We start from the raw sequence: 21,912 nt of genomic DNA, 5'->3' as shown, positions 1-21,912 counted from the left end.
CTTCTGGCTATCCAAGTATTTAGCAAAACGGGGCTAAATGATGTTACACAGGAAAAGGGAAAAACAAACAAAGAGTATCCTGAAAGGACACTATCCTAAACACATAAATTATTCAAGGTTTCAAAGAATGTGGGGTTATTAAAAAGTTTAGCTTATAGCTCATGCAGCTGTATATGAAAGACTATGTTTTTCTCTCTTGAAAACTTGGTTTCCTTCCCTAACACAATCCATGTAGCCTAGAAACATTTCATATTGAATGTAAAAGGCTTTGCCAAGAAAATCATATTTATGTGTCCTGTTTTGATTCTGAGTATATTGTACTATGGAGCTGAGAAACTGTGAATTCAGCATCTGTCTGTTCAGAAGTATTAGAAAATCTATAAGCTCTTAAAGAGTATGGAATTCCATTGATGAAAACAACTTGAACATGCTGCCTATATAGCCAATTTTATGATATACGTGTCTTTCTGAGTCACTTTATTGGGATTTATTACAACAAAATTTCTTTCAACTTTTATGTGTTTGCGTGTGTGTGTATGCATCTTAAAGTTAATGTTGACTTCTGGCAAATGTCTGAACTAATTTCTTAGCAATATTTCAGAAGTGGTTTGCCATTGCCTATTTCCTAGGCCAGGGATAGGCAACCTTGGCTCTTTTATGATTGATGGACTTCAACTCCCAGAATTCCTGAGCCAGCAATGCTGGCTCAGGAATTCTGGGAGTTGAAGTCCACAAATCATAAAAGAGCCAAGGTTGCCTACCCCTGGCCTAGGCTAAGAAAGGACTGCAACAATTCTAGGTGGTTTTATTACACATGGTTATCAGTCAACTGGGACATCGTGGAATGCTACAACTGCAATTGTTTTATTAAGTATGTAGGCATACTCATACAGAACATAATAGCACAGAAGAAGTCTGCTGTGACATAAACCATGTGGCCTAGTTATTTAAATTAGTGAGATGTTTGCTTGGAAATCTAGAGAACTTGAGAACATACAGGTATTTATATTTATATATATCTTATTTCCTGTTTCAGCCTAGCCCAAGGCCATCTACAGGCAGTAGCCACAGCAGTGGCAGCTCATATTTGTGTAAATTTTTTGGCTTGCTAACAAAGAATAAAGGGAGACCGATATGATCATTTCAAACTTATTTGTTCTCATCAGTCAGCCATACCCTTTTGAGATTCGAACCTGAGCCGACTGCGTCTTAAGCAGTTGTTTTAACTGCTGTGGCTACTACCTGTAGATGGCCTTGGGCTAGGCTGAAACAGGAAATAAGATTTGTCCCGTGTCTGGGACCAAGCAAGTGTATTCTGAATGCTTAACAAACATTTAACACATTATCTCCCTTGCTTCCCAGCTAACAAAGAGAGAGAGAAACCCTGTGGCCTAGCGGTTAAAACAACTGCTTAAGATGCAGTCGGCCCAGGTTCGAATCTCAGAAGGGTATGGCTGACTGATGAGAACAAATAAGTTTGAAATGATCATATCGGTCTCCCTTTATTCTTTGTTAGCAAGCCAAAAAATTTACACACACACACACACACACACACACACACACACACACACAAACACACACACACACGATATGCATCAGAGGGAACACTCAACTCTACTTTCCAATTACTTATTACAAAGTGGAATAGCCTTTCCCCTAGCATTTTAAATGTACCCAAGAATGTACAATTAATATTTTTGTAGCCTTTCTCACAAGCAAAAGTGTGTATTTTCTACATGGCGTTATTAGGCAAGGACTGAATTTCAAAACCACTTCTTACATACCATCAGTCTCTTTACTAACAAAGACATTTGCTAATTAATATAATTGTTTCACAGATAAGATTGGAATCAGGCATAATTATGCTACTTAAAGAGATTCAGCATCCCTAAAATGGCAACAGTACCACATAAACCTGGGGTAATTATCTGAGCAAATAATTTATTTAAATTTTCATTCTTCCCCTTACCTCCAAATCTTTAACATTAGCTATAAATGTTTAGCAAGAAAAGATTATTGGAGTAATTTTTCTTTTAAAATCAATAGTAAACGTACGTTATCATTTAACATTCTCTTAATTTCCTAGTTAGATAAAACTATTACTAACAATAAATTTTATTTCTTTATGGATACATAATGTAATATTTTATTGTTATTCACTGTAATTTTCATACTTCTTAATGAAGCAGAATTAAGTGGCCAGTATAATAAAACAGCATTAAGAGTATTTACTCAATTAAAAAAACAAAAAATTAAAATGTACAGGGATTTACAATCCAAATAATAATACATTAATAATAATTAAGCTAACTGATTTAAATAAACTATGGACCATAGACTGAATTGAGAATTTAGCAAATTTCCAGCAACTCTTTTTGCAAACATGTGCTCTTGGAGTTTTTTTTAAATAATTATCTTAATTTTTAATGCCCGCTTCTCAAATCTAAGCTTTCTACTGTTCAGAGGTATCTGTAAAAAGTTAAAGCTTCATGAACAGAAAATGGGATGTGCAGTATATATAGATTCTGTGGATTATTTTGGACATATTCTGATTCATGTCTCTAACAGGAATTTCCACCATCTAGTTCATCATGTAGTTGTAGATTTGCATTTAAAAATGCATTTGTATAGTGTGTATAACTCCCAACAAATTGCATAAACTATATTTTTTCATTCATCAGCAATATATTACCTCTTCTGGTCTACTTAGCACATGACCCTCCGGGCCAGTTATTCCCATCTCCAACATCCTAGCTTGCTCCTAAAAAACAGAACATTGAGACCTGAATCAGAAACAAGTTTCATTATTTCTTGATTTAATTGTTAATTTAATTGCTAAATGTATTGGGAATAATTTAAAACAGATGTCTGTTTTACACCTACCTTTCTTTCTCCTGGTATTAGTTTTAAACATTTAAATAAGACATTTTAAAAAAACAAGAAAAAATGATTTTAAAGTATGCATATGATTAAAACTTTACATAGCATTATCTATTGTTTTGTTTTTGTACAATTTAGCTTTTAGGAAATCATATGTAGAATGCAACATTCTAAGTGTGACTGATGTGTAGCAACAAAGATTTCAAAGTATTAATTACTATTTGAAAAATATGGAGATGGCCAGCCTTGTGCAACTGGGAATGGACACGCCTACAACATGAACTCAAGAGACTGCTGCAGCTCTATCAGTTATGGGCAGTGAGAAAGCCTCTACTGAAACAAGGCTATTTGAAGCCAAACTGATGTGAAATTAAATCTAAGCGTACTGTAACTCAAGCATTTATATTGTCCAGCTGCGACCGAAGGACTCGCTTGACTTGTCAAATAAAGCTATTCAGGTGGCCCTCGATTTTAGACCACAATTTCTACTGCAAAGCAAGGAGGCCATTAAGTGTAAGGTAAAGGTTCCCCTGCACATGCGTGCTAGTCGTTTCCAACTCTATATTTATATATTTATATTTATTAAACTTATATACCGCCCTTCTCCCATAGGACCCAGGGCGGTTCACAAGGCAATTAAAACAACATTACAATACAAAAATTAATACCAATTAAAATAGATTAAATTTTCCTTAATTAAAATCTAAAACCCCTATAACTCTGATTAAAAACCCAATTACAATGTTAAAAAATTTTAAAAAAATCCTCAGTCCTGGCCGGAAAGCTCAAAGAGCCAGGTCTTCAGGTCCCGGCGGAACGAACGAAAATCAGGGGCAGTCCTAAGCTCTACGGGTAACTGGTTCCAGAGGGCAGGCGCGCCCACAGAGAAGGCCATCCCCCTGGGTGTTGCCTGCCGGCAATCCTTTGCCGGCGGCACCTTGAGAAGGCCCTACCTGTGGGAGCGCACAGGACGAAGGGAACTTGATGCTGGCAGCAGGTGTTCCCTCAGATATCCCAGACCCAACCCATTTAGGGCTTTATAGGTCATCACCAGCACCTAGGGGCCGGTGCTCATCTCCGTTTCAAAGCCGAAGAGTCAGCGCTTGTCCGAGGACGTCTCTGTGGTCATGTGGCCAGCATGACTAGACGCCAAAGGCGCACGGAACACTGTTACCTTCCCACCGTAGTGGTCCCTATTTTTCTACTTGCATTTTCACATGCTTTCGAACTGCTAGGTTGGCAGAAGCTGGGACAAGTAACAGGCGCTCACTCTGTTACGCGGCACTCAGGATTCGACCCGCCAAACTGCCGACCATCTGATCGACAAGCTCAGCGTCCTAACCCACTGAGCCACCACCATTAAGTGAGTCACACCTAATTTTACAGCCTTGTTTGCCATGGTAATTAAGTGAACCACTGCAGTTATTATATAACGTAATGAATTCATTAAGCAAATCCAGCTTCCCTCTTTGACTCTGCTGGTTGGAAGACTGCAGGGAAGATCACAAATGGGAATCAAACAACTCCAGGATGCTGTAACCACCATAAATGTAAGTTGGTTGCCAGGGCCCAAATTTTGATCATGTGACTGAGGGGATGCTGTGGGGATTGTTAAATGGATCAGTTGTAAGACACTTTTTTCAATGTTGTTGTAACTTCGAACAGTCACTAAACAAATAGTTGTTAACTTGAGGACTGCCTACACAATATGCCATAAGTTATTTTTTTCCACATATTTCCATTTCTTTATTTTTATACACACACACGCACGCTTTATTTATTTCGTATGCCATAGCAAAATAGAGCATAGTGCATAAAATTCACAGAAATAACATGTCAAATGTACATGTGCTTGCTTGCTATTGTTTGGTCACAGAAAAGACAGAACATTACCTGGGCAATAATGTCCCCATTTTCAGCATGAACCTGAGCTACTGCACCAAGTTCTCCTAAGAAACTAAATATCTCATATAGCTGAAAAACAGGATAAAACAAGAAAGCCAGTATTAAAAGACTGAAGATTTATCTCTGTACAAGAATGTCTCAAAACACATTTTTTTAAAAACCTTGGGCTTTTAATAAGTTAATCATTTAATACCTGCTAGTAATAAAAAAAGAAACTGATGTTTATCCAATGCACTACTGGCTAAAGCTTACAATTTCTAATTATAATTATATTATGTCCAGCATCTGCTTCATAATTAGATGTTCTGAAAAACATAAAAAGAATTAGTAACAAGTTGATTAACTCATTCGGATTACTATTTGTTTAGGACCGAGTATGGCTTGTAGCACAAAAACCAACAATAGTACTTAAAATTGGTCCTTGAAACTCAGTTCTCTGTTCCTATGTCCCTAATTAATGGAGCTTGGAGCTTCATCTTTTTTGATTTACTATACTTATCAAGTGCCTCTTTAAAAAGCTTTAAAGTTACTTACAAAATATACAAATAACCATATAACACTGAAACTTATCATCAAAACTCATTTTCTGAGAGTGCAGTTTCTACTGAACGTAGAAGTACCTGTGGTTACATCTTACAGCTCATTCTTATTATATGGCCAGAAACCTGCCTATTAAACATTTAAAAATCTGCCTTACAACAACAACACAACTTTGGCATGCATCATATTTTTATTAAGGAAAGTTAAATAATTGGAACTATTTCACTCTGATAAAGTTTGGTTGTCCTTTGAATATGGGAATATGATTTTTTTAAAATATATTTTATTAATTTTTTACAATAACAATCTTTAGTGCTTAGTGAACAATATGTTGTCTGGGTTCATATATTTAAAAACAATCAATAATAATTAATTTCTATAGTTGATCAATATGTTAGTTGATAATATATTTCCTTGATCCTCTCTTCTTCCAGTAATGTTCTCCTTTTGTCTACATTAAACAAATATAATTCTTAATACTTTCAATACATACAAAGTTGGGTATAAACATTTTTCTAGAATTCGTACATATAACAACATCAACATATAACATCTTTTCTAATCAGCTTATGTTTCAATTGTATTTATAGAAGTCATCTTATTAAGTCATTATATGTCCTGTTTTCAAGATTCTTATTTAAGTTTAATTTCCCCTCGGTACTGAAACCTCTTATCAGTCATAATTTTCTCTAAATTCATTACCTTTAAATATCCAAACTTTTCATTCACACACACCATCTCAATATTTTTACCTTTCATATATTATAAAAGTATTATACTACTTATAAATCTTAACCCTCTTACTATAAGACCCCTTTATGTCCAAGCTTTGTCTATTCTTTTGACCATGTTCAAAGAAGTATTTAATCATATAGTGCACCATCTGGCAATCTTACTATAGGGGCTCTTTATATCCAAATTTTATATTTTTAACCGTATTCAAACAGGTGTTTAGTCATATATTATTCCATTTGATAAATTGAATTACATCTCTTAAATCTAATTCTAATCTTCTTTAGCCAGATCACTTTCCAGATCAGTAGGTTTAGCTTGCCAGATTGTATTTTTGTAGATATTGTTGGGAATAAAAAAGACAAATTAAGCAGAATATTTGTTTTTTGTCTCCCACGCTTTAATGATTTTCCTGACAGCTCTTTAATCCATTTTATTAAATCTTTTTTGTCCTCAAGTTTGTTTTGAAGTCCTGGAAGATAAAATAACTTTATTTCCTTTGTTGTAGAAATTTTTTGCAGATTTTCTTTTATGTGTATTAAGTTGTAATTTTCTTCATTTGTAGCTTTTATATTTAAGTAATTTTCCTCTGGTTTATATTCTATTGTCTGATTTATTTGTTAATTCTTTATCGTTGTTTTTTGAGTGTTGTTTAATTGTGAGTTTAGGTTAGAGATATGTTCATTTATGTTATCAGAGTTGTTTTTAATTTCATTATGATTTGAGACAATTGTCATTTTGACTCTGTCGCAGCACTGCATATATTTTATCCTGGAATGTATTTGCTTTGTCTTGAGTCATTGTTCCTGCAGATGTCTGATGTTCCAAGCTGGGGTCTTCAGGAGGAGATGTTAGGTGTGATTTTCTGTCACTTTTAGATAAACATACAACATCACGTTTGTCTCCCTCCTCTAAGTAGTTTTTCACTGGTACCATAGTCTCTTTAATTAGTTTTATCAAACCAGCCCATTTTAAAAGTCCAAACAAGGAAATCTTATGTAGTGCTTATCTTTATATATGGTTTTGTAATCCAATACATTTCCAATTATCAAAGCACCACTGAAAACAGTATTTTGTAACAGTTTTTCTTTTCAGGGGTCTTATGACTACCAGCCAGTGAAAGCTTTCAATAACTTCCCCTTTAAAAGATTAGCCAAAGGCCAAGGTTTTCCTTTTTCTGCAAACAGTTCTTAAACTTAAAAATGCAACTCAGAGTGTTTATAATCCCAGAAGGTCAGCAGTTTCACTCTGTAGTAGATAGCCCAGGGGTCCGCAACCTTAAACACTCAAAGAGCCACTTGGACCCGTTTCCCAGAGGAAGAAAAACACTGGGAGCTGCAAAACAATCTCGTGCGCAAAGGGGGGGGGCGGGTTGAACTTGATTGAAGAGTTTAATTAAAAAGGAATAGAGGCTGCTGTGCATGAGCTCTCTCTCTTTCCCCCTCCCTTTCTCTCCCTCCCTACCCCCCTCTCTCTTTCCGATCTTCTGCTCACCTGGCAAGCTGGCTTCACGTTGTTCTGGACAAGCTGACCCACATTCTTATTGGGCTGGCTCTCCTGCCCTTGAGAGCTGCTGCTTCCTGTGGAGACCCAGCAAAGGCAGGAGCCCCACCCAATAAGCTTGTCAGCTTCTCGGAGAACAGCATGAGTTACACACACACACACACACACACACACACACACACAGAGAGAGAGAGAGACAGACAGAGAGAGAGAGAGAGAAGGGAAGCACAAGTGCCTCTCTTTGTCTCTCTCTCTGCAAATGGCTGGGAGCCACAGGTTGCCGACCCGTGAGATAGCCCAATGCTTTGTTCCCAGGTGTTTTTTGCTATTTCTGGCCAATGCAGCTATGTTGTTAGCTGCGAAGTCGTGTCCGACTCATCGCGACCCTATGGACAACGTTCCTCCAGGCCTTCCTGTCCTCTACCATCTTCTGGAGTCCATTTAAGCTCACGCCTACTGCTTCAGTGACTCCATCCAGCCACCTCATTCTCTGTCGTCCCCTTCTTCTATTGCCCTCAATCTTTCCCAGCATTAGGCTCTTCTCCAGTGAGTCCTTCCTTCTCATTAGGTGGCCAAAATATTTGAGTTTTAGCTTCAGGATCTGGCTTTCTAAAGAGCAGTCAGGGCTGATCTTCTCTAGGACTGACCGGTTTGATCGCCTTGCAGTCCAAGGGACTCGCAGGAGTCTTCTCCAGCACCTTCTCCAGCTATAGTTTTCTCTAATCTCCACTAGATGTCTGTAGCTGTTCATTTTCTAACTTTTAGAGCAAAGAGTTGTTATTATTATTTATAATTTCATCAATACTTTTTCAGGTATGGAATTTTAACAGTTTTCTTAGTTTTCAAATTTATCCAGACTGTAGTATTTTTAACCTCATTTCAATTTATTTTTATTTTATTTTAATCCCATTTATATCCCGCCCTTCTCCGAAGACTCAGGGCGGCTTACAATTTAAGCACAAACCAATGTGCTTAGCAATAGCCTTCATTCTATGTATATGCCTGCTTATTAGGGCTTTCGCCCCCCCCCAAGCGCCATTATTACAAAGTCAGCAATATATTTTTGTTCCCCATTAGAGTTTAATTTGCTGCTTCCGTCTATGGGAGGGTAGGGGTGTGGTCCCCTCCATTCTCACTTTGGGAGGATTTTTGCTTCTTGGGAATCTTTTCCATGAAATCAGATACAAAATAGGAGAGATAAGATTGAATTCCTCACCCAGTTTCAAGCACGCTGTTCACCGTTGTTCTGGTTGGTGCCTTTGGACTTCTGCTGCAAGTAGCTTGGGCAGGTCACTGAGGTGTGGCCAGCCTTTCTTCTGTCGGGTTAGAGGGCTTCTCCCAGATTGAGCGGGGCACCCCTCTTTCTTCGTCACCTCTCTGGGGCGACTTTAGACCCATTTAGGGTCCCCTGGCAGGGCGAAACTAGCCGTGTGGTGCAGAGCTCCGCAATTCCTTGGCCGCGCGCTAAGGCGCAAAACCAGAAGTCTTGGGAATATGATTTCTAATAGCCAGTAATATATCTGATTTTTATCAAGCTACTAACATCCCATGGGTGTTCCATGATTATATACATCATACTGTGAGTTCCTTTTCGTTTATTTCTAGTTCCATTTCTCTTGTTTTTAATTTTACATGGGTTCACTAAGATAACATACACCCTTCCAAATTAAAATACATTAAAATCTCAATTTTCATTAGATAAATATTCAATATTTTATACATTTTTTATTTTTTATTGTATATTATAGTACAATAACCAATTTATTACCTCTGTGTTTGACATCTGGTACAAATCCTTATAGGCCATGTAAACCAGGAAAGAGTTAACTCCTAAAACAATGAAAGATTATACAAAATAAGTATTGACAAAGAAGTAATACAAAAATATTCTGCACACTGACTGGGATGAAAGTCTTTTGCAAAAATATCTTAAATGTAATCAAAGATATTGCCCATACTCTGGAAAACAACAAGGGTATTGCTGAATCCACTGCTCCTCAATTTATTATTTCTCATAAGATTACAGAAATAATACCCATTATCCAGTTTTGTATATTATGGTAAGCTATAATTTATGTTTATGCAAAGAATCGGTTCCTTTGAGAAGTTCATCATGCTGGGAAAGGGAAGAAAAGAGAAAAGAAAGAACAGTGGTGATGGGTGTATTATTGGTAGCCCTGAAGAACCATGTTGTTGAAAGAGCATTCTGGAAAAGATTGTTAAGAGTCTGGTCTGACTTGATGACAATAATTTAGCTCATAGGTTGCTCAAGAATGCTCTCCAAAGCACTGGGTCCTTATGTTCTCAGTTTTGTTCTCCTCAGACAATTAGGGAAGAGATAAAACAGACTTATAATAGTTTCCAGTGTAGTAATTCCAGGTAAGCCAGAAATTGTAATTTAAAATAAACAATTCAGCCAATCAACTAATCAAAATTACCCAATAGTAGAATTAGTCATTAAATTAAATTTTTAATAACCAAATGAAAAAAATCTTGTTACCATTTACAAAGCTGTTTATGGAAAGATATAGTGATTTGGAAGAAAGAATGTAAAGAGTGATAGGGTAATGCATCTGCAATACTAAACAATTGATATTACTCTTTGTAAATAATTTTTTACACTTCATATACTATGAAGCTAAATACACAATGAAAAATAGCTTTATTTTTTTTAAATGAAGAAACTGCATTCTTGCAATTCAGATTTAGTTGCAACTAAATCTGAATTGCAAGGTTTTGGTCCCTAAGTGACACATCCAGAACAATATTTTAACTCTTATTACAATGAACTAAATATACTTTCCTTGAAGAATGACAAATGAGCTAAAAAATTGTTGCAAAAGTTATTTTGCATAGACATGCATACTAAGTTTCACTCAGTGAAAGCAATAAGAAAACTAACTGGAATTGCTAAATCTCAGAGCATTAGTTTAGGTTCATTGTTGTATAATCTATTACTCAAACAGAATAGTAATTAGAATGAGAAAAGCTGAGAGAGATCTTGGTACTAACAAACCTTTTTCTTTGATGAGTGTCTGCACTTCCTGCTTGACGCTGTCATTCCAGTGAGTGATGTCCACATGCAATGAATAGTCACAGCAAGCCTTCCCATCGCCCCATTCTCGCCATTTCTCATAAGCTTCTACCAGGCTTGATTCAGGATCAGGTACAACATGGTCAACTGTGAAAAAAGAGTAAGCTCTAGTAGAGAATCAAGAACAGAATCAAGAACTCCTCCTATTAGGAGTTTGTCTGCTAAACAACTATGTCCTCAGTATCCCAGATCAAATGTCCTTTTATTATAGAACATCTTTACTCACAATGATTAAACTATTCTGTCTGGCTTGAGGGTAAAAAAAAATTCTAAGTACTACTGAGATCAGCTAATTAAATTTTTATGGCTTCAGTGTCTTATTTAGAATATTGCTTTGCTGTCCAAAGAACAGAAGAGGTATTATTTTAGTAGTCAATTCTTGTAAGGGAAAGCGTTGTATAAAAATAAAAAAAAATGTTTAGGTCAATTCAATGAAACTCATGAACTCGCTAATCTAAGAAAGGGGAAAATATTTGAAGTTAGAAACATTTTAGAACTGTGCAGATTTAATCTTTGCATTTTTCATATTTATTAGCTTTTATGCAGCAAATGAGCCAAAAATGTATCTTATTCCTTGTAATCTCTCACATAAAATAAACTTGCTGGATAGGGATTAAAAAAAAACAAGGCCTTGATTTAACATTGTCTAGAAATATTCTAAATGCTTCCAGTAGGTTTTTGTTGAGATGGGTAACTTCCTAAGATGCAATGTAAATACTTTTTGCTATGATTGGTGTATTCTTCAATTTTCATTCCAGACTATTCATAAGGTAGACACTTCAGCAAGCATTAGAAATGGCAGACCAAGAAGTACACTATCACATTAACTGTTTATAATTGAAATTTATCCTGATTTTTTTTATTCAGTAAGTCAAAAGGCTTCAGCAAGAAAGATTAAGCTGTGGACTAAGCTTCACTGGTGGTAAAATGATTTAAAATTTGATTCAAGAATTTCTCTTCCATTTTAGTTTGCTTTGTTTGTTTCAGAGGTAGGCTGGGAGAGTCCTGTTCTGAGACATATCTGGCCAAGTGCCTAATTCATTCTGCAGTCATTTAGTATTTGTTAGGGACCATAGCAACTGAAATCTACGCATGGGCAGAAACAATTATTCTGAGCTATGTAAGGTTTTCCTTATGGATTTTAAACAAAATATCCATACCTTTCACTTTTCAAGCACAAAAATCAAGTATTCCAAATCAGTGTTTTTTTCAACTTGGAAATTCAGGTCATGAAACATATGGAAGACACAAGGACACCAAACATCTCAGAAAGACTAAGCTTTCTATAGCATTTGTAATATAAATTTCACTTGTGTTCCCTTTCTCTGAATGAACTTGATATACTTGCAGATAAGTTGAAAATTTTAGGTACCAAAAACAGATTTTGGCTATGTACCAATAGGAGTATCCTTGAGTATATAGTATACAATAATACTTTTTTTAAAGTACCTGTATATGCTCAAGGATAACCCCATTCAAGACAAACCGCCTCTTAAATTTTTAATTAAAATACCATGAAAACTGCGCCACTTGCAAGTAAGCTAATTGTAAAAAATGCATATCAAAACTTTGAGACCTTATTCACAGATGGGGCATTTTGGTGAAAAATTTGAGGGTCTATATATAAATGCTACTAAAGCTAGACATTATGTATTGTATGTGTATACATTATGCATATAAATATACATTATAATGTATTATGTAAAATATCTAGAGGAAAACCGCAGTTTATTTTAAAGGATGGCCACATACATGTCTGAATACTGTAACAACTGAAGATAAGGGCCAGTTCCTAGACTTCTGAAGTAGCTTTCAGAAAATTCTTTCCCATGGAGAAAGCATACCTGATCATAAAAAGCGTTACAAGTCCATATTATACACTAGAAATTTAACTTGAATCATCATCATCAACAACAACAACATTGGAAATGAATAGAAAAATCCTCCTTGCACTTACTGATCATGGTAGTCCCACCCGCTAGGGCTGCTTTTGTCCCCTGGAAGAAGTCATCCACTGCTGTCATTCCTTTGTATGGCATCTGCAAGTGAGTGTGGACATCAATTCCACCAGGGATAACCATCCTCCCATTGGCTTCTATAGTCTTCACTCCTCCAGGAACTATTAAGTTGTCACCAATTTGCCTGATTGAAAAAACAAAACACAACACCAAACCAAAATAGTTTGAAAGGCACATCCATTTATAATGAAAAATGAAAACCCTCAGTAGAATTTAAGCATCATTTCCTCATGTATTTTTTATTTGCCTCAGTTTGTATCAAATATTTATTTTTACATGTATTATTAAATGTACACCCCCAACTGTTTGTGTAAACTCACAAGATAGCTTACCACAACAGTTAGTCTCTAGCCCTGTTATTCCTTTACAGATAGTACTCAGTTAATCACTGATTGTATGAAGTGACTGTACGAAGTTACAGTAGCACTAACTGAATGGTGGTTACAATTGGTTCTTTAAAGTTCCAGCTATCCCGGCACCACATGCAGTCACATGATCATGATTTGCGACTTTCGGACTGTACTTTATGCTCTATGATTCCACTACCTGGCAACAGAAATTCTGGTCAAAATTGCTGTCATAATTCTTGAATTATCTCTGTCCAATAGCAAGTAGCATAATACTTCTCAATACAGAGAAAAAGCTACTACAGGCTACTTAATTTGCATAATGCTCCTTTATATTCGATCTGAGATGAAGTGAAACAGAGAGGGAGAAACAACTCATTCAAAAGCTGAGCAGGGATGTTAATTACGGCATCTCTAATCTAAGTATGACCCTACTTTGCTGAAATTCTCTAAGTTAATGATCCTCCACTAAATATTAGGCTAGTAAATTCAACCATTCTGTGTATGTATTACTTTACATTAGTATCCGCTATTTTCAACTGAAGACAACTTTAAAATGAGATATTTTATAGTTTAAAAATAAATATTACCTAGAAAGAGGTGAAGAAAACCCAGGAGAATGCAGTTAAAGACACTTTCTATAACAGCCACATCTCCAACATACAGAAACAATTCCGAAGTTTTTAAAGACTATATTCTCAAAGATAAATGATACAACTGCTAACTTTGTCCCAACGTTTTGCTAAAGTTTTGCAATTCCACATACTTGAAAAAGATTACTAAGTAAACAAAAGCCTTTTCCTGACATTTGACTAAGACTTGACCACGTACAACAGCATTCCCTATACTACATTTGCAATAAAAATACAATTTTTCTCACTAAAATCTGTGAAACGAAGAATTTTGCTGAAAATAGGGATATCAAAATTGAACTATAATTTGTGTATTCTGAATGACAGAATTTTAGAAGACTACTACAATCTATCTTAATATGGAGAGAATGGGGGTACACGGGGCTACTTTTAAAAGCACTTTTCAATTAATTCAACTAATATAAGAATCCTTATTATAAATGGAGCCAATTTTTGAAGATACAGTTCAGATGAAATTGCTTCAACTGAAATTCTGTTTTTTTTTAAAGATCCAATACATTATGCCATTAGCAACTTTGACTTTCAGTTCACAATAAAGTTGCTTTCACTTTTGGAAGTAGTTCTTACTTCCAAGGTGTCATTTTAGAATGTTTTAAATACTACATGGCAAATATGTCAATATTCGAAGCACCTGAAAAATTATTTGTAAATTACAAAGTATTTTGTTTATGGCACAATACATGGTCTTGTGACAAACCAGCAGTTAATAAATTACATAGAAAACATGACAGGACCTTAGATGTAAAACATTCCATAATGTAAACTCCATGATATTGGGCTTTAATCCCAATTACATATATTCATAGACCGAAAAAACCAGCCTTTAACCATTACAAGTGATTATTATGACTTGGTAGCCACAGACAGCAGTGAGATAAAAACTACCTGATATTGTAGCCTTGCTTAAAAAATCCCCTTCAATTTGTAATGAAAAGGCAAGTCACAATCCTGACATAAATTAATCTTGTCCTCTGTTCTCTTTACCAAAGAATTGTTCAATATTATGAGAGTTTAAATCCAATAAGTATGAAGTAATAGTACATGATCTAGGATGTTCAGGCAAAACCCAAACAGAAGCTGGTAAGAAAGGATTGCTGGATTTCTCTCTTCAACGGATGATTTTTTTTTTAAACAAGCATTGGAAACATAATACTTACTTTATAAGACCATCCTCCATGTAAATGTCAGCATGGAATGACTGGTCATCATTGACAATTCGTCCTCCTTTAATAAGAAGACGGTCACTCTGTTTGAAAGAAAAACAAAGAATATCTGTGTAGTAATTATACAATTATGTGCATGTCATTTTCTATACTGTAATTCTATCCCTTTCCAGAAGAACTGGAGGGAGAAACACAAAACCCAAATATTGAGCTGAATTAAACAATGCCAAACCTGATTTTCTACATTTTCAGAAAAGAATTTAAAAAAGACAGGAACTTCAGCTTATTCAATGATGGATTTGGGATGACAAATAGAGCAAAAGGCAATCATACTACCCTGAGCTATTCTCCTAGAAATTCCGGCTCTCAGAACTATTTCCTATAAGAGGTCTTGCATTTTGCATTGCTTACGGTCAAAACCAAACTTTGAGACGTTTAAATTAACTTCATTTACAATTAACTTCATTTACAATGTACACATGGCATAGAGAGAAACATATGTGAAACTCTGAGAAAAAAGATTAACAACAGAACAATTTGGAGAAAAGAAAAATGACTTATTTTTCATGGACAGAAGACCTCCCAACAGTCAACACAACATACATATTCCCTGAAAAATAAGCATAAAGGATGCTCACTATGGTTTTGAGCACTGTAACTTCCTTTCTTGTCTATTACCTGTCTAGACCCAAGATGTCATAAGATTTGTTATTTCCCATATATTATGCATTTTGGTATGCATATTTTAATACATTATTATTTTAATTAAGAAATTAATGATAAATGTGCTTTGAAAAATCTTCCCATATTCTTTCTATACACGGTATGAGATATCGGGTTACAAATTGCCCTTCCACTTTCTTTGTCTGTCTGAAGTATTTTCACTGCTGTTTATGAACAATGGTCTCATTGTGCTCTGATTGAAAATTCCTGTTAATTCTTTTCTAACAACATTCTTTTTGAATGATGTGGCATCATTATATTAGTACCACATTTAAAAAAGTTAATCAGCTTCAGGGAATGTTTTACAGAAGCAAAAATCTGAACAACTGAGAGACATTAGGCCCTTTGCAACACAGTTATTGGTATCCATTTGGCAATAATCTCACCACTGAGTCACAATCTTATCTAACGCCACAACAGCAGCGCTATATATAGCAAAGAATATAATGTACTGGTTCCCAAAATGCATACTTGGACTGAAGGAAGAACTCAGATTTGAGAAGTTAAAAAGATGATTACCACAGAACAGCCTCTGCACCTCAAACATCTAGTAGGCTTATGGCAGAACAAAGCCAAAATAGTGATCTGTTTACTCAGAAAAGTGTTGATTTGTCTTTAGTTGACAAAATGTTCTATCTTTTACCAAATGTGCATTCTATATTAAAGCATGGATATTTTGGACATTCAGAATAAGTATATTTAGCTTAACACCAAAAATATTAAAATACTGCTCTATTAAGCCTGTCTTGAGTATTTTTATCGTGTATTTTCTTAAATGCTTAACTTTCTAATCAGTTTGCTGATTGCTGTAAATACAGCTTATTTCTGAATAACTATAAGACCCCAAGTATGTGAAATAGTATATCTGAATGAAATTCTCCTCAGAATAAAATGCTATAAGACAGGGGTGCCCAACCTTTTGGATGCTAAGGACCAGTTTTGTGGAGTGCGTTTTTTCCACAGACTGGGGGAACATAGTTTCATCCACTGTCTAGATCTCACATGTGTGCACATGGCGTTTTGCTTGTTTGCCTGGCCCGGTTAATGGCAGGCGCAGTCTGGTACTGGTTCGTGGCTCAGAGATTGAGGACCCCTGCTATAAGACATTGCTTTGCGTGTATAAAAGTAGTACAAGAATCTGACTAATATGCCTAGAAATCTACCAATCATTTGAAATATATTTCATAAATATTTTGAAAAAGGAACACAAGACATCATTTGTATTAATAATGTAATTAAATGGATGATCAACCATAGCAATGGATAGAAATTAACCAAAGAGAGAAGCAACCTAGAACTAAGGAGAAACTTCCTCATAGTTAGAACAATTAACCAGTGGAACAACCTGCCTCCAGAAGTGGTGAATGCTCCAACACTGGAAGTTTTTAAGAAGAGACTGGACAGCCATTTGTCTGAAATGGTATAGGGTTTCCTGCCTGAGCAAGGGGTTGAACTAGATGATCTCCAAGGTCCATTCCAACTTTATTATTATTATTATTATTATTATTATTATTATTATTATTATTATTATTATTAATTATTATTATTATTATTATTAAATCTCAATGCCACGATCAGATTTTTTCACAAAATCTAAGGCAATTTCCAAAAAACAAAACAAAAAACAAAAAAAAAACCTAAAAAATGATCGTTTTGTTACATGCCACAAAAAGTTGAAACAAAATCAATCAATTCCCATTTCTAGGAAATGCTATTTTAGTTCTAAGTAAGTCAAAGATTCCTTGTTCAAGACAACATCATGCAAATTTTTGATGTTTTACTGCCAAAGTAAATAATGTAGGACCTCCTTACAAGAAATGCTGTGTGCACTGAGGAACTTCAAGGATTACACTGAAAAGCAAAAATGTCTGTGTGATGGAAAAGCAAATTTATTTTAGTGTGGAAAATAACCAACTTGATTTTTTAGGAAAGTTAAATGATTGTGGTTTTTCTATTTGCATTATCAAAAGTCATTCAGAATTTATAGTTTACAAAGCAACTAAGGTCATTACTTGTAATTTGGAAGCAATTTAAGATGTAAAGCCTTCTACTAATTTATCTCATATATATATACATATACGTATATGTATACATACACACACGCATATATATATATATATATATATATATATATATATATATATATATATATATGGATCTTTGGTCGTTCGGGTTTTTCCCCACGTAGAATTGAAGCTGTAACAGCAACGTTTCGACGGAATCCCATCCGTCATCCTCAGGCTGGTGGCTTCAGCTTCCTTCTTCTGGGAGAAGCATGTGGTAGTGGCTGTTTGTTCCTCTTTTTTAAACTGCCAGAGGGGGTGTGTTCTGTGGGTGGAGGTGTGCTCTGATTGGGTGGGGGATTAGGTGTGTTCTGATTGGGTGGAAGTGTGTTTTGAATGGTGGATGTGTTCTGATTGGGTGGGGGTGTGTTTTGAGTGGATGGGCTGGTCTCAGCTGCCATCCTTAGACCTGAGCTGGTGAGTTGTGCTGCTTTTGTTCGGCTTCCTGTTTGTGGTGGTGCCATGTTTTTATAGTGTGTGTCAGTTTGCTTATTGTGTGGTTTGGAGGGGTTTAAAGTGGCTGATGTTGCAGCTGTAGTTAGGTTTCTGTTTTGTGGTTGTGCGTCGTTATCATTGTGGGTTCGGATTTGCTTTTTGAATGGTTGTGTGGTGGTGATGTCATGTGATGTTATCATGAGTTTGGGTCTGGTATCATTCTTGGTGGTTGGGACTCGTCTGTCAATCAAGGCGGGTTTCCAAATGGCTGGTAGGCCATATATATATATATATATATATATATATATATATATATATATATATATATATATATATATATATATATATATATATATATATATATATATATATATATACACACACACACACACACATATATACATAGAGAGAGAGAACGAACAGGGCTGAATTATTGATCAAAGATCTATCATGCTTTGGTTTCTACAAACAAGGGAAAACAAATCTCAAGAGGAAAAAATTGTCCCCCTCACCCATCCAAAAAAGTTGATGACTACTGAATATTAACTCTCCAGAGACGTTGGGGTTGGGGAAACCCCACTAGGTGGTAATGAAATGATACATCCTAAAAGAGAATGCAGATGCAGCTGCCTAGCTAAAACAGGAGCACCACACAATTCCTACGTCCTGTCATTCTTAACAGACACGTATCATTATACTGTAGCCTGTTTTTTAATTTATGGAAATTACACTCAAGAAAGCTGTGAAGATGTTCTGAAGTTTGGATCCAGAGTGGTCTGGATAGGTAAGAAAAGGCTCATCCCTAAGAAAATTCAGTGGTGTTTCCAGTGATCTCCCAATAAATTTTCAGTGGGACTGTACTATCCCAGGTAAAACTTGTGTGTATTGGGTGGGGGGAGGGGGAGGGAGGAAGGGCGGCTCCTGGATTTCTGGTTTTTGTTCAATCAGCAAATAGCAGCTGTGGCCAGGAAGGTTTTAAACAGATACATCTCATGTGACAATTATGTCCATTATATCCATTTTCACAGTCACTCAAACCGTAGTCACCTCTTGTACGTGCTCTATATGGGGTTGCCTTTGAAGATTTCTCAGGAAGTTCAGTTTATTCATAACGCATTGTGAAAAAAAGATACATACGTATCTTGTTTTATCCATGTGACATTTGGGCTGCGCAAGTGACACTGATTACCAATGCAGTTCAAAGCTCTGGTTCTCGCCTATATCCAAGCCCTCTTTAGAACCTAGATACTTATACAACTTTTTCTCTTGGATGTTTCTGCACATCTAGTGAGTTTTGGAAAGTATTCTCTAGATCTCATCAGTGAAGTAATGCCATCTTGAAGGACCCAGAGAGGCCCCTTGTCTGTAGTTGCACCAGCCTTTGGAATACTGAAGTCTGCATAGCTCTGGGACTATTGCCTTTTAAGGAGAGACTTGAAGACCTTGATTGACATATGGCATAGAGACCTGTGATCCCACTTATTCCGTTGTTTTGTACTATTGTTTCCTTGAATCAATGTATTAAATTAAATCAATGTATTAAATTAAATCAATGTATTTATTACTGATGGCTATATTTGTGCCTCTTTTAGTGCAGATTATATTAATCCAAAAGTTGGCACAGCTACAGACAGCGGACCTCTCTGGGCTCCTTCAAGATGGCATTATTTCACAAACATGCCAAATGTTACTAGATGTGCAGAAAGTCTGCAAGAAAGGAAGTTGGATAGGTATCCAGTTATAAAGGGGAGGGAAGAGCAGGCTAGCTAGGCCAATGGAAGATACAATGCAATGTTGTTGGGGATAGCTATGAGGAAAGCACTGGAAAAATCAGGTGCTGGATTATCCAGTGGGATATGCCATGAATGTAAAATCAAGAACAGCTCAGGGGAGGCAAGAAAGGGATGGAAGGAAAGTCATCCACATATATTGCACATTAAAAACTGTAGCAATGGCTGACAGGAGAAGGAAGGGAAAGTGCTGGGAAGATTAGGGCTGGATAGACTGATGGGATATGCCTTGCTGGGAGCTACTGAGGAAAAGAGGATGATATGGACCAGCTTTTCCCTATTCTCCCTCTCAAATCATTCCAATATAGTCCTTGACTTATGACCGCTCATTCAGCGACCATTTGAAATTACAATGGCAGTGAACAAAGGGACTTACAATCCTTGCCCGAAATTCCAACTTCCCAGAGTTGTAGCACTCAAATGAACAAAATGTGATGCTTGACAATGCACCCACCTTTACACCATAGGACCGTTGCAACTTCTCCATCCCCACCGTGGGCCAGGAGACCTTGGCTAGCTAGGTGCACTGATCTGTGGAAACCTGCCAGGAGCTGGAAGGTTTGGCTAGCTAGGCCCAATGACATGTGGGCCTCCTCTCTTTCCTCCATCACTCCCAAGAGGTCTGGCTTTTTTCTCTGCCTTGCCATGCCCGGAAAGCCTCAGCAGACCTCTTGGGAGTGGTGGTGAGGCAGCGAGAAGGCCAGGCCTCTCAGGATTTGGGGGGAGGGGGGCACGGAGGGACAAGGAGGAGGCCTGAACACTCCTGGAGTAGCTGAGAGAAGCTACCATAGTAAGTTTTTATATGTTGGTAGGCACTGCGCCTCCCAAGACTTCCTTACCCTGAGGCACCTCTTCAGTTGCTTAACAAAAGCAATGTGAAGAGCTAGGTGGTAATTGAGTGAGTGTGACGCTTAACGACCACAATGAATTATAATCAACGTTCTGGGCTCAATTGTGGTTGTTGAGAACTACATGTATTTGTGGACATTGTTTCAGTCAAAACCTAGGAAAACAAAAGTACTCTGGGTTTTGTTTCTGCCACACCATTGTCATTTGAGAATGGTTCAGCAGAACTTCCAGAAGCTCAGGTGGTTGGTTGTTTTGGCTAAAACGCATTGTATTACCTGTTTTATAAACAAAAATTTAAGTTTTGGGTATGTCAGATTTATACACAATCTCTGAATTGTTTTCAAAACTGGATTTTTAACATACTTTCTAAATTCTTATAATATTTACTCCACTGACAATACCGAATTGGTGATGAGGTCTGCTCCTCTTAGTGGTGCTAGTGGATGCTGCCCACCCCCTTGGGCGGTGCTGAGCTGAACATAGATCAAAGTGATGTCGGGCTCCAGCAACAAGCCAGTTAGTCAGATTTTTTTTCCGTCACAACCAAATGGATCAACAGTCACATACATCAAACTTAGTTGTTAGGCATTTCTCTCCCTGACCATGTCAACAATCACACAGTTTGGAATAAAATAGGCATTGTGCCAATATCAGAGATGTGGGAGAAACGCCTACAATGGTACAGCCGTGTTCTACAAGCAGCACTCCATACCATTGCCTTCAACTTTAATATAGATGGCAAGTGTCCGTATGGAAGGCTGAAAAAAGATGGCAATAAATGTGGACATGAAAAAAACCCATTTGGACCTGGATGCTGCGTTTGATCGTGCAAGATAGTGCTTGCTGACCTGAAAAGTGGACCCCACTCCCAGGGCTTTTTTTGTCATAGAACGCTCAGAACAGAGTTCCGGCACCTTTTCTGGATGGAACCTTGTAGGATAGGCAAGGAGGGTAGTATGACATGTGTGAGTTCCGGCACCTTTTTCTTTTACAAAAAAAGCACTGCCCACTCCTGTGGGAAAAACACTGGGATGACGATGACTGACAGCATCCAATCATGGATGAACCCAGGAGGGTTCAAAGCAGCCTGAATTCTTTCCTATTCCTGCTTGTAACAAAACAAAGACCTATCTTCCTCTTTTGTACTGTAAGCTTATCTTTTTGTTTGAGGAAAGCTATCTGAACTTTTTGTCCTTTCAAGAAAGGAGTAAATAATA

General features: G+C 36.6%; 1 protein-coding gene across 2 annotated transcripts in view; it reads right to left on the bottom strand.

Moving 5' to 3' along the window:
• Positions 1 to 21,912, bottom strand: part of DPYSL3 (dihydropyrimidinase like 3) — a gene marked incomplete at its 5' end in the record, with an annotated part of 66,429 nt that overhangs the window by 12,907 nt on the left and 31,610 nt on the right. For both annotated transcript variants that reach the window (XM_081315873.1, XM_081315874.1), the window contains 6 exons: positions 2,693 to 2,761; positions 4,774 to 4,854; positions 9,329 to 9,390; positions 10,577 to 10,741; positions 12,612 to 12,796; positions 14,830 to 14,918. In XM_081315873.1, coding sequence (XP_081171999.1) covers positions 2,693 to 2,761; positions 4,774 to 4,854; positions 9,329 to 9,390; positions 10,577 to 10,741; positions 12,612 to 12,796; positions 14,830 to 14,918 — 651 coding nt within the window. The remainder of the gene's footprint in view (positions 1 to 2,692; positions 2,762 to 4,773; positions 4,855 to 9,328; positions 9,391 to 10,576; positions 10,742 to 12,611; positions 12,797 to 14,829; positions 14,919 to 21,912) is intronic.

The sequence above is a fragment of the Vipera berus genome (assembly GCF_964194415.1).
Source record: "Vipera berus genome assembly, chromosome: 2".
Lineage (NCBI taxonomy): Eukaryota > Metazoa > Chordata > Lepidosauria > Squamata > Viperidae > Vipera > Vipera berus.
The sequence above is the reverse complement of the archived record's forward strand: the minus strand, read 5'-3'. Positions and strand labels throughout refer to the sequence as shown.